The sequence below is a fragment of the Fukomys damarensis genome, unplaced genomic scaffold (assembly GCF_012274545.1).
Source record: "Fukomys damarensis isolate Sample0158 unplaced genomic scaffold, DMR_v1.0_HiC HiC_scaffold_5, whole genome shotgun sequence".
Taxonomy (NCBI): Eukaryota; Metazoa; Chordata; class Mammalia; order Rodentia; family Bathyergidae; genus Fukomys; species Fukomys damarensis.
Window position 1 is genome coordinate 3,272,636 of NW_022900917.1, and position 13,519 is coordinate 3,286,154.

General features: G+C 43.3%; 1 protein-coding gene across 1 annotated transcript in view; it reads right to left on the bottom strand.

The window, feature by feature from the left end:
• Positions 1-13,519, bottom strand: part of Rims2 (regulating synaptic membrane exocytosis 2) — a 408,447-nt gene that overhangs the window by 61,755 nt on the left and 333,173 nt on the right. The window contains exon 23 of the mRNA XM_033759701.1: positions 10,363-10,604. Coding sequence (XP_033615592.1) covers positions 10,363-10,604 — 242 coding nt within the window. The remainder of the gene's footprint in view (positions 1-10,362; positions 10,605-13,519) is intronic.

A 13,519-nucleotide genomic window follows, 5' to 3' on the forward strand; every position in this document is an offset into this window, starting at 1 on the left:
CCCCGGAACAAAAAAAAAAAAAAAAAAAACAGAAAATACACAAATGAGCAGTCAGAACATGAGAAATGCCTAGCACCACTCATCACTTGGGAAATATAAACCAAAACTGCTATGACATGTAACACTTACATCTGTTAATATATGGATACTGCAAAACAACAATGACAACAAAATAAAAGCCAGTGTTGGCAAGAATATGGAGGAGCTGGAATGTTTCTGTACTGCTGGTGGGAAAGCAAAATGGTGCCGCTGTTAAGGAAAACAGTATAGGGATTCCTCAAAAAGTTAAAAAACAGAATTACCAACTGATCTAGCAATCCCATTTCTGGGCAGATCCCCAAAAGAACAGAAAGCAAGACAGGAAGAGATATGTGCACGTCCATGTTCAGGGGAGCAGAATTATGATTTCCTAAAGGTGAACAACCCGGGTGTCTACTGGCAGATGAACGGATACATAAAATACAGTGTACACGCACCAGCGCTACATGAGGGCGCCTTGAAAAGGCTGTGAATTCTTACAACATGGGTGAGGTACCTGGGGCAGTCAGATTCACAGAGAAAGGAAGCAGACTAGTGAGTGCTTATTGCTGGGAGAAGGGAAGAATAGGAAGTTATTGTTTAATGGGTACAGAATTTGAGTTTTGCAAGATGCAGAGTCATAGAGATGGATGGTGACGGCCACACAACATAATGAATGCATTTAACACTGAACTGTACACTCAGAGCAGGAAAGAAGTGGACAGTGGTAACAGAAACATGAATGGGGACAGCACTGCTGAAAAGCCCAAGTCCAAAGTCTCCTCTGAGATTTAAGGCAAACTGTTATTTGCAAGTCTCTGTACAATGAAAAGAAAGTTAAACACTTCTAACATACAGTAGCACAAGATAGACATTTCCATTCCAAAGGGTACAGATGGGGGATCCAAAGGGGACCAAAGCAAGTCCAAAATCCAGCAGGGTGACCATTAAGTCCTGTAATTCCATGTCCAGCGTCCAAAGCAATCTGTGGCCCCTACAGCACTGCCAGTGATTGAGCTCCAAAGGCTTCTTTCTGAGGCTGGCTCCTTCCTTGCACTTTTCCTCAGACCACCCACATTCCTGGCTTCTCCAGACTTCTGGGGTCTCCACTGCGCCTTCGGCTTCACACTCACAGCTTCACACACGGCCCTCTCAGGGGCAGTGCCCGGCCTCCCAGGCCTTCTCCTGAGATCTGGGTGGAAGCCTTCCTGACCCCACAGCTCTCGCATTCTGCATTTGTCTAAAGCCAGCACCACGTGGATGATGCCAAGGTCTGCCGCCAGCTGGAGCAGCAGCCGGGCTTCCTTCTCTCTTGGCTGTAGGGGTCAGTATCTGGGTCACTGAGCACTCTGAACCCAATCCGAGGAACAAACTTCCTAGGCCACTGCCATTCTGGAGCATGGTGCTCTGGGCTCTCTTCTCAAAGCAAAGTCATTCACCTTTGCCTCTCTGAGGATGCCATGGCTGGAGTCCTGCTGGTTCTTGTGATGTCCTCAGGACATCTTTTCTGTTGTCTTTTTATGAAATATTTGGCTTTTTCCTGCTATCTTTTTAGCAATCAATTTCTACCTTCTTCCACGTTTTCAGGCTGCAACTTTATTGGAGCTCCCTTTCAGGCCAAACTCAAACTGTTTTAAATCATTCTGCTGGGCTCTTTGCTTTTGATTTTCAGTATAAAACTGGCTAAAATCCCCCAATAGTAGCCATACCATAGCCTATACATTAGACTATCTTGAAGTTTTTTGTTTTTGGGGGTTTTTTGGTACTGGGGATTGAATTTGAGTCCTTACGCTTGCGAGGCAGACAGTAGAACCACTGAGCTAAATCCCTGGCCCGTTGAAGTTTCTTTTGCAAGACTAATCAGTCTTCTGCCTTTAATCTCAGTCTCAGGCAGTCTCTGCACAGAGAAAAATGAAGACAAACTTTCTGCCAATGTATAACACGCATCATCTGGAGTCCAAGAGCCAGTGCCTTTTTCCCAGCAAAAACTTCCCAGCCTAGCTTTTACCAGTATCATTTCTATCAGCATCCTGGACTTCTGAGCTCTGACCAGAATTGTGCATCAAGCACAGCCCTAAGGTTCCATGGCTTTCTTTCCAGCCGGCATCTCCAGACTTTTCCTAACTCTTCTCCCTCCTACAGGTCAGTTCCAAAGGGTCCTGAACCAAATGGCCAAGTGATGTCAGAGCAATGGTCCTGATTCTCTGGTACCAAATTGTCTTAGTTACTTTTCTCATCGCTGAGACAAAATACCTGACACCCAAAGTTAAAAGAGGAAAGATTTATCTCGGCTCACGTTTTGTAGAGGTTTCAGTCCATAACTGGCTGGCTCCAAGGCAGGTTGGCATGGTACAGGGGCTCACAGAGGAGAAACAGTTCTTAGCAGGTAGGGGACGGAAGGCAGAAGGCAGCAAGATATAGGTGAAACTGCAGCTTCTTTCTGCCGCTTTCATACTCTGTCTAGGCTACTGGGCTTAGGTTGGGTGCCAAGTCAATCAGTGGACTGATTTAGTGATCACACACCCTTAATCCCAGGATCACACGTTCTGAACTCTGAACAAGGCCCACCTATGACTGCATGAGGCTTCGGAGGGACACCTAGACACAAGCCATAACACACACCCATTTGTATATAGTACATTCAGAGTAAACGACATGAAACCTAACTTCAATTTTTAAAATGCTCATTTGATTTCCTTTAACAATACAATTCCCACCTTCTCAGCTATGTGCTCTCTTGTTATATGAGTGGTTTTAACACAAGGCATGATACATGAAAGGCACCTACAGGAAATACCTTGTTTACCTCGCCCATAATACCTGAGCCATTTGAGCACAGTAATGACAGACAGCGGCGAGACGACTCTCAGTTACTTCTAATTAAAAAGGTGGTATTATTAAGTGCTTAATGTACATTATGAGCACACATTAGAACCTCACGCACACCTAAATCCGGTGTTAAAGGCACTCTGCTTGTCAGACCCTCAGCCAGCCAAGCCCTGCACAGTCAGTTCGGGGTTTCTGACGTCCTGTGACGACACCCAGTCTCCGGCTTTGTCCAACACACCGCGTACTTGGCACACGCTCACTACGACACAGCTCTGCCTTCGTCTCCACCTCCCTGATGCGAGAGCTACCCAGAGACACACGCACGACAGTGCTGGCCGGCACGGACTGGCTTCTCTGTCAACTGACTGTGAATTCGGCAAACCTTTACTCAGGAATTGCACGCTAATTCAGTGATTTCAAACTTCTTCAAATTTCATCTCCATTCCATTCCAGCAAAAGGTATAAACGGCACTTGTTCTTCCATGCTTTTACAATACATAAAATAGAAATATTTTAGAAGATTTTAAATTCAATAACTATTTGCGAATAATTACTTTCATGGTAAGGAAGATTTACGTTCTCACGCAGACACACTAAAGAAAAGTGCCTCCTGCCTTTGAGTCCGCCACCTCGGTACACGGCGGTGCTGGGCCGTGGCGACTGCCCGCCCTGCTCCACCTTTGCCTGCAGCCCCACTTCCCACCCTCACTGGCCTCAGCCTGGAACTGAGCTGCAGCTAAGGGACACCGCGGAAGTGACTTCACCAAGGCTAGCTGTGCTCATAAAAACCTCCCGCATGCGGACTGAACAGAGAGGACTTGCAGGCTCTAGACGAGAGCAGGGCCACAGGGTCCCAGGAGCCTCGAACTCTGATGACCACAGGGAAGCCCCCGCCCACTGGCAAAGTCTGCACTGGACTAGTGTTTGCTCGGAAATCAACTTCCTAAGTATGAAGTTTTCAAGGTCTGTATATATCAGAGTAGATGGCATTAAGGTGAGCGACAAATATTCTCGAAAGTCTGCTTCCACATTTAGTTTCGTTATACTTGGTTGGAAACGAAACTTCAAAGACACAACACAGGCCACACAGAGTATAAGCTTGGGGTAAGTTCGCTGTTAATAACAGCAGATATAGGTGCACACTGCGTTAATCTTACTGAAACAGAATTCTTGGTGGTGTACATGTTCGGGAGATAGACAATAACTGTTCACAGTCTAGGTGTCATACAGTGCATTCACGGTACTGTGCTGGCTTCTAAGTTATCACAGGATGAAAAAGCACAGATCCATGAACGGGCACAGTTTATGGCAGATGATCTCCACTTTCACTCTGGACACGAAGCTCTCCAACAACAAAACTGTCCCCAAGAATCCTGTCTTCATTAAACAAATATAAGTCTTCCTTCATACCATCTACTTAATTTCATAATCTCTTTAAAAAAAGATCCCAAAGTTATCTCTACCTGTAACTTCAATGGTCACTTGAGCTTATTTAAATTTGAATGAATTTAATTAAAAAATGTAAAAAAACATTAAAATCCAGGTCCTCAGTTGCACTGGCCATGTTTCGGGCTCCCTGTGGCTGGTGCTGCCACACTCTCGTGGGCAGAGCTCATGTGCAGGGTGAAGGAAGTCGGGGCCTCAGGGGTTTGAATCCCAGGGTCCACCCTTGACACAAGCCAGATGAATTTGGAGTTCTTTCTCCTCTCCCTGCTTTGGTTTCCTCACCGGGAAAACAGGGCTCACAGTAACTAATTCCTACTTCATGGTGCTGTTGGGAAGTTTGCAGGCAAATCACTGGATTTACTCTTCAACGCACAGAAAGAATCTACCACATCGCAGTGCTCACCAGTGTTACCTGTGGTTATCCTTGTCCACACTTGCACTGACTCTACCTGATTGCTCCAATTTCTTTAACTTGCTCCCATAAAAACATCGCCCACCACTACAGGGCTCGTCAGGGTTACCAAATCCTGCATCTTGTCAAGTCCACTTGTAAACTTACAGCTTTCATTCTACTTGACCGCCAGAAGCCCTTGGCACAGTGGATCTTGTTGACCTAGCCATGACCCTCCAGGTGTCTTCCCAGGACAGCTACGGACATCACATTACAGAGGACCACACATGCCATGTTTACAACAGCACAACTCATCAGAGCTCAATCTTGGACAAGGCCCACATACCCATCAAGAGATGAATGGGTAAAGAAAATGGTATTTACACACAAGAAAGAAAGATAAATTGCCACAAGGAAAGATAAATTTGAGGCATTCACAGGTAAATGGATGCACCTTGAGAACATCATGTTGAGTGAAACAAGCCAGACAAACATAAATATTGCATGGTTTCTCTTATATGAGAACGTCTGTCTCTGTCTGTCTGTCTGTCTGTCTGTCTCTCTCTCTCCCCCCCCCTCTGGCTCAAATCAGAAATAAACAAAAGAGGAAGTAGGAAGACTTTTTCAAATGTATGAGGAGACAAGAGATAGCGGGAGGAGGGATAGGAGATAGAAAAAATGATGAAAAGAGCTTTTGCAAATAGGAAGGGGACCAACAGTTGGAAAGAAGAAGCAGGAAAAAAAGCAGGAGATGAAGAACAAAAAAGAGAGACAGAATTAAGGTGTATTTTGTGCACGTACTAACTTCCCACAATACTTGTAATCATTGCGTACTGCGAAAATATACTAATAAAAATGATGATAAAGAAAACATTGTCTTTATTTGGTTTGTAACACACAATATATTCTATTTTTGGTTGTTGCTTCCTTTAGTGGTTCCTTCTAAGTCCTTTTTATGAACTTTATTCTTCTTCCTAACCCATAAATGTTGGATTATCCTAGGGCTCACTCTTTAGCCTCTTTCTCTCCCTGCTTTCCTCCCTGCTTTCCCTCTGTCCTTTCTTCCTTATTTTCTTGTACTAGAGATTGAGCCCAGGGCCTCCTGCATGCTATGCAAGTGCTCTACCACTGAGCCATATCCCCAGTCCTTTTCAAAATTTTATTTTGAAGCCAGACATAGCGGTACAAGCCTTTAATCCCAGCATTTGAGAGGCTGAGGCAGAAAGATAGCTGTGAGTTCAAGGCCAGCCTGGGCGACTACATAGTGAGACCCTGTGTCAATAAACAAACAGATAAACAGTTGCTTTGAGGCAGGATCTTGCTAAATTGACCATGCTGGCCTCTACTTTGCAATCTTCCTTCCTCCCAGGTAGCTTGGATTACAAGCGTGTGCTTGCTACTATGCTCAGCTTTTGATTTTTTTTCTTGATTTAAAATGCCCTAAGTACATTTATCAGACAAAGAAGTAAAAGCAGCAAGTAAATATATGAAAAAATGTTCCACATCACTGATCATTCGAGAGATGCAGATGAAAACAACACTGAGATTCCACCTCACCCCACAAAGAATGGCTGCTATCAAGAAATCACACAATAACAAATGTTGGCGGGGTTGTGGGGAGAAAGGAACCCTTCTCCATTGTTGGTGGGAGTGCAGATTGGTGCAACCACTATGGAAATTAATATGGAGATACCTCAAAGAGCTTGGACTGGAGGTTCCATTTGACCCAGCCATCCCTCTGCTGGGTATCTTTCCAAAAGAACTCAAAGAATCATATCAAAGAGAAGTATGCGCACCCATGTTTATAGCGGCACAGTTTGTAATAGCTAAAACTTGGAAACAGCCCATTTGCCCATCAGTTGGAAACTGGATAAAGATGTGGCTTTTCTATAAAATGGAATATTACTCAGCCATAAAGAACGAGAAAATGATTCATTCATAGGAAAATGGATACATAGTGAAGATATACTCCTAAGTGAAATTAATAAGTCACACATGTATAAATACTGAATAGTTTCTCTGGTGTGAATAAACTGCAATAATACATAAGATCCTAATAAGATTACTGACATTGTGAAATGGGAAGAAAAGGGCTAAAGGTGTAGGGAAGGTGGGATGGATAGGGGAAGGGAAATAAGGGAAAAGAAAAAAATTTGAGATGAAGAAAAGATGGAAATAAAGTGTTTGTAGATGGGGAGGGGAGGAGGGGGTGAAGGGAGGGCAGGGATAAGGGGAAAAAATGAGAACCAAGACCTGTCATGTAGAGGTACAAGATCCCAACGATGAATGTAACTGTACTGTATCCCTTAAATGTACCAATAAACTCAATTAAAGCTGAAAATAATAAAATAAAATGCCCCAAGTAATATCACCTAGTTCCATGGTTTTCAATATTACTTGGTGATTACTTCACAACTGCATCCTCAGCCTTGATTTACAAAAGAAAACAACAGTACTTAGATCCCTAATAGACATCTCAAAAACCCAGCATGATTACAATAAAACTCTTGATTGCCCCAAGAAGCAGAATTGGCTTGTGGAGTCTTACATCTACCAGGTGGCTTTACTTCTTCAAAGAACTCATTGATTTCAAATATTAGCTTCATAAAAATCCTGCTAAGACAGTAGGGGATAATGCCAGCTATCAGATGAATACACCAGGACTCAGATCTGCTGGGCGGATTTTTAAAACAGCCATATTTGATATGTTACAAAGTCTAGAGCAAGCAACAGAAGCCAAGTTTATCTCTGTGCTTTCGACTAGATTATGACGTCTATCAAGTCACACCGTGCTGTAGAAATGGTGATTTGAAAGTTGGGTGGCTGCGAACAGCACAGGAGCACTCAGAACAGCACCGTGGGAGCGGAGCTGCTGAGCTGCTGTGTGATGACCGCGGGGTTTCTCCCTTGCAGACCAGGGCTCCACTCGGAGACGTCTCCCTACTCGTCAGGAAGCTCCCATTTTGATGAGTTTCCTGCTCTTCAGAAGGCGGGTAAGTAGACTTACATGATCTTGAAATCCATAGTAGGATAATAATAACCATCTTTTAATTTTTTCAAATATTATATTCATTAAATTACTATTTCCTTAATTTATCACCTATCTTTAACTTAATAGCATGTAGATCACCATAGAGAAGCCAGAAAAACCAATCTTTGAAAATGCAAACATACTAGCTGAAAACATACATAGCATTCTTGGTTTTAGGTAGGGTACTGGATATATCTTAAAACTGATGTCCAAATAAAGAAGCCAACATCATAAAATTAGTCCATTACTTCAGATAATATAATATCTAAGCCTTTTGACTAGATTAGCAAATAGCTTACATTTGAAGATTTTGGTTTTAAATATTGTTGGTGCTTGTGATAACATTTTTATGAGCACACAAAACCTACAGCCTCCCTGGAAACATGTTTATACATGCACATCAATACAGGATTTAGGGATGCTCTGAAGATGGGGATCCAGGAACTGGAGAGAAAATTTCTGTTGCTGTTCTATGCTCAAAGGAAAGCTTTGGAATGAGACATAATCTCAAATCTATTGTCAATCTGTCAACGGTACAAAGTGGTAAGGTAGCAATAAATGCAAATTTTAAGAAAGATTAAAATTTAATTATGATGCCAATGAATAATAATGATAATGACAAAGAGGCCTGATTTTTTGCTTTGCAATCTACAGGAAGAGGCTATATAACAAGGTACAAGACCGTATTTCTTAAATCTGCCAACATTGCAATGTCTTTAAGATGAAAATCTATGACTACTCATACACACAAACCACTTCAGTGTTGTTACGGAACCTAAGCGTACAATCAACTTTGTTAGAAAAACACTGACAGAGAAACATATATCAGATATTTATGTCCAAACTGTAAAGACATCAAATCGGGCGTTAAGAAATCTTGAACTCTTCTAGCCTTACCCCTGATGTAGTGTCTTGAAGCAATTTGTTTCCTACTAGATTATAATTCCTTACTCTTGTTTTCAGTGTGCCTGGTACATGATAATTTTTCAATAGTTAACAAAAATTTTAATTAAATGGAATTAATTATCTAGTTTAACACTATGTATTCTCTTATTTGTGGTCTTTTTTAAATTTTTTTTTTTTTTTTTTTTTTTTTTTTTTTGTGTACCGGGGATTGAACTCAGGACCTTGCGCTTGCTAGGCAGGTGCAGGGCCACTGAGCCACATCCTGGGCTCTTAAATTTTAGTTTAAAATAATTTTAACTTATACATAAAAACATAAAACTTAGAAATATGAACAGGGAACTGTGTGAGTTTCAGTCCATGTACACGTTGTTTCATGTTTGAAGCAGGTCAGGCAGACCTATCTCCTCAAACGTTTAGAACCCTTCCTCCCCACCATGCGGAGCGCTCAGTGCCCGGCGCCTGCAGTCACTGCTGTCCACACACCTCGGAGCGGCTGGCGCCGACTGGGCCCAGCCATCCCTGCCACCCTTCTAAGTTTAGCTTTACTAACGTCCACTTTACATTCTCATTTTTTAAAATTTACAGACTTTATTTTTTGAGCAGCTTTAGAAATGTAGAAGTCTGCAAATTTTAAAGACAAAAACACAATAAAGTTTGTGGCTGTTAAATAAGGCCAATGTCTGACAGATTAGCACAACAGTTAATTAAGTATAAAAATGGGTGTCTTAAAAAAATCATTTAAATATGGTCCGTATGTCCACTGTCCATTAATTAAACTTCTATTTCCACTTTACAATGAGAAGTAACACTTTGGAACACCAAGTGGAAAATCGCCATAACAAAAATCACAATATAGTAAGTTATAACCAAAGGAGAACATCATCAGATAGCTATTTAAATATATTATTATTATTATGTAAGGCCCATTTTCCACACTCTCTGTTAACTGAGACCGGCCGGGTCTGGTAAGAAACCTAAGTGCACAGTAGCTGTTGCTTGGCTCACATCTTAACTTCTTTGCACAAGAACCCTCGCAGTCAAACACAAATTATATTTAATCCAGTTGTCTGTAATTTATCTTGCTGTACAACACCCTGTTACACGCTTCTGTTTGTTAGCTAGAAGATATGCTATTATTTGTGAGATACCAGGGACTTAATGTTTAATTATCAACACCCGTTTGGAAAAAACATTGCTTTGACTCACAAATTTCTTAATTGCTAACAGCGGCTTTTCTGAGTAGGAGCATTGTATATAATTTATGTTTGCAGATGCGTTTTAGAAACTGCATTTTAATGGAGCAAAGCTTTCAGCGTCTTCCCCAACGGCAGAAAACCCCTCCATCCCTGCCGTGGTGAAGGCTGCTGCTTGGAGTTTTAACAGAAATAAGAACTGTGAAGCACCTGCCCCTTCACGTCAGTGCGGCCACAGACTGCAAAGGAAGCCGGGCCGTCAGCAGAAGGGAGGGAGTCACTTCCAGCCCGGGAGGTTCCTCTTCGCGCCAGGCTGGGGAGGGAAAGGAGCTTGAGGGAGCTCAAGAAAAGCAGGTGCGCCGGGGCACAGCTCCGCGACATGGGCGCGCGTGACCCGCGGGCAGGAAGGACGGGCCGGCTCGGGCCCTGCAATAAAGTCACCGTTAGGCTCCAGGAGGGCCGCGCACCTCCGGGACAGGCGTCGTCCACGCCACTGCAAGAGAGCGGGCGCGGAGGGCGCGAGCGCAGAGCAACAGAAGGACTCCTACCCGTCTGGCCGAGCTGCGAGGCGCTGCGACTCTTCCGGGAGAGGCCCACGATCGCGACCACCTTGGCCCCGATGCTGGAGCGCCGCTTCTTGCCACCCGCGCCCAGGGCGCCCACCGCCGTGTCCGACTGGCTGCCGTCGTTCTTGTCCAGCGGGCACAAGTCGCCGCTGACGCTGGTGCTCTTGGTCACGCTCTTCCCCGGCACGCCCGTTTGTCTGCTTTGCATTTTGGACGTAAAGACACTGTCAGGCGTGGCACCGTTAAAAGCGAGGCCAGGAGTAGAAAGGGAAAGACAGAAAAGCCGTTTTAGATGACACGTCTGGCACATGCCTGAAGGTTAGCATCTATGAATCGCAGCTTTAAATTCAAAACTTTGCAAGAACCGCGGTCGCGACTGTGCTGTCGCTCAGGGACTCCGAGTGCACGCGGAGGGCAGGGTGTCCCGGCCAGGCCGAGCAGCCCGGAAGGGAGGAGGCGGCCTCCCAGGGCTCCCCGACTGTGCCGCCTCGGAGGAGAAAGGAGTCTTACAGAAGTGGTAAAATCACGGCCTCCATCTACTCAGGGTTTTTCAAAATGAGTTTTGTCATTTGATGGAGAACCTACTATAGTTCACCTAACACCGGTTAAATTCTCTAGCAGGGCTTAGTATTGTCATTAGCTTTGAATTACAATAAATGAATTCATTTTACTTAATTTCTGATCTTTATCAATTTAAACTCGTTTAAATTAATGACTTAAATCTGTCTTCGGAAGATAAAGAAGAAAAAAAGAAAAGATTTCCCTCCTGTGTTCGTTTGAAAGAAAACTCCTAAGTTTCCAGACAATGCGGCCAGAAAGTAAGTGAGTCTCTGCATCTGCGAGCTGCTGGCGAGTCCATGCTGCAAACAGCAGTCCTGAGGAAAGAATGCTGGGTTTTCCCCAGATTCCCGGAGTGCTGTGGGATGCTGTGGGTGCCACAAGGAATCCGGAAATAAGCCGTGGCCGGCCCCTGAACCCGAGAGAGCACAGCAAGCAGCCTGCAGGAATGGGAAAACTTATTTACAGACCATCAGTTTTTGCCTATTATTATTTGGTTCTGATAATATGAGTGCTTACCAGGTAAAGTAACAGAAAGAAATAAAAAACAAGAAATAGAAATACATGCATACCATTTAAAGTATGAGAATTAGAACTGACATATTTCTACTTCACTATCTTGGTCTCCCCGGAAATTTTTTTTCTCCCTTTGGTATCGGGAATCGAACTCAGGGCCTCACATTTAGCAGGCAGGCGCTACACTGCTGAGCTACAACCCCAGTCCCCAGAAAAATACTTTAAAGGTTAGAACTACATGTTAATTTTATCAGTCTATGGGCACAGTCTCCAAGTCTTTGAAAGGGGACAGCCCTGGTGTGATTTTTTTTTAGGACTCAGGATTGAACCCAAGGCCTTCATGCTAGGCTGCAGCCCCAGCCCCGTTTTTTATTTTAGACAGACGGGGTGCTGTCTGCTGTGCTGCTAAATTGCCCAGATTGTGCTCAAAATTGTGATCCTTCTGCCTCAGCTTCCCAAAGTGTTGGGATTACAGGCGTGCCCCACCATGCCTGGCTCCCAATGTGACATTTTAAAAATACAATGACGGGCATATTACTTTTATTTTATCCTTCACATTAGTTTCATGAAGAAATGAGGCTTATACAAAGAAAGAGAAAGAAAATGTGTTTCTCTACTGCCCTAAATTTGTAATTTTCAAGCTTGTTTGATTTTGCTATTCTTTCATCAATAACAGAGTACAGGAAAATACAATTGGAGGCAAACAGGTATGGGCTCGCTGCATGGTACTTACAGAAGAGTTCTTTGTTCCACTCAGCCCTAGGTTCTTAACTTTTAAAATAAGAATATTTTATTTTATTTTTAAACATAATGTGTCTAAAGTAAAAAGTCATTAAAGGGAAATTATAACAATTAAGGAATATGAACAATTGATACAAAAAGGTTAGAGCCCTTAGACATTATATAAATATTTACTAGCGTCAATAGAAATGGTATTTGTCATTAAAAGTTTAAAAACTTGTGGGTTTAAAATGCCCAGGTGGTTCAAGACAACCGGCATTACAAGCTGGAGGGCAGACTGCGCTGGGGCAGGGGCCTGGGTTTGATCTTCGGCCTCCCTGATTGACCCTGCAATCTTGGGAGAGCGGCTTCACCTTTCTGGAACTTGGTTTCCTCTTCTGTTACCTGAGAAACCCTAAGCAGTGCACTGAGCGGAAAGCCTGCTACACAGCAAGAGCTACATTTCCCCCATCACGGCTCAGCATCTGCTCACCCTGAACCAGCGGGTTTGAGGCCTCTTTAACCAGGAAATGCTCCGCTCCCCAGATAACTTACTCTGTGGATTCACTCTATGGTTTCCATAGTATGCTGCCACCAAAAAAGGCAAGACACAGCTTAGAAAGGGAGTGTTTAGTTGGGACTAAGGTTTTTAAAAACAAAAGCATATGTTCTACAGTCAGACTAATCCAATACTCGAGGTACATGGGAATTTTCACCCAAACACACATTTCTAAAGAATCATGTAATCTATTACCTACACAGTTTGGTTTCATGGTTGTGTACTTCTCTTCAGCCTAACAATTTTGATAAAGGTTATTTTTCATTGGCCTGAAAGTTAGAGACCAACAGGAGTGAGTCTAGGAACAGTTAGGCTCAAGCGAGGTGCTGCGGGGCTGGGGTTGGGGTTCCACTACCAGTTTCTTTCTTACCCACTGAATATCATCTAAAACAAAAGCAAAGAATGTTGCCAGACAGTAAGCTACAAAGCAAATATTTTAGTTAAAAACAATTTGCAGTGTTAAGGCTCACAGATGTGCTTGAGCTTCTGGAATGTTCAGTGTGGTCAGGAAAGCATGATTCAGGCTTTAAAAAGCAAGCTGTAAAGGACAGTGACATGGGGAATTTCAGCACTGTTGGTGGGGCCGGCAGGGACAGGCTTCTGAAGAGAGGTCGGCAGGATGTATCCACAAACAGCTGTTTGAAAAACATATCTGCCCCTTAACCTATCAGTTCTCCTTGAGGTTTATCCTAAGGGAGAACTGGCTGATGTGCACAATTTAGCTGCAATCTGTAATGATATTTATTGCAAAAGTGGTTATATAGCAAAAAAAAAAAAAAAAAAAAA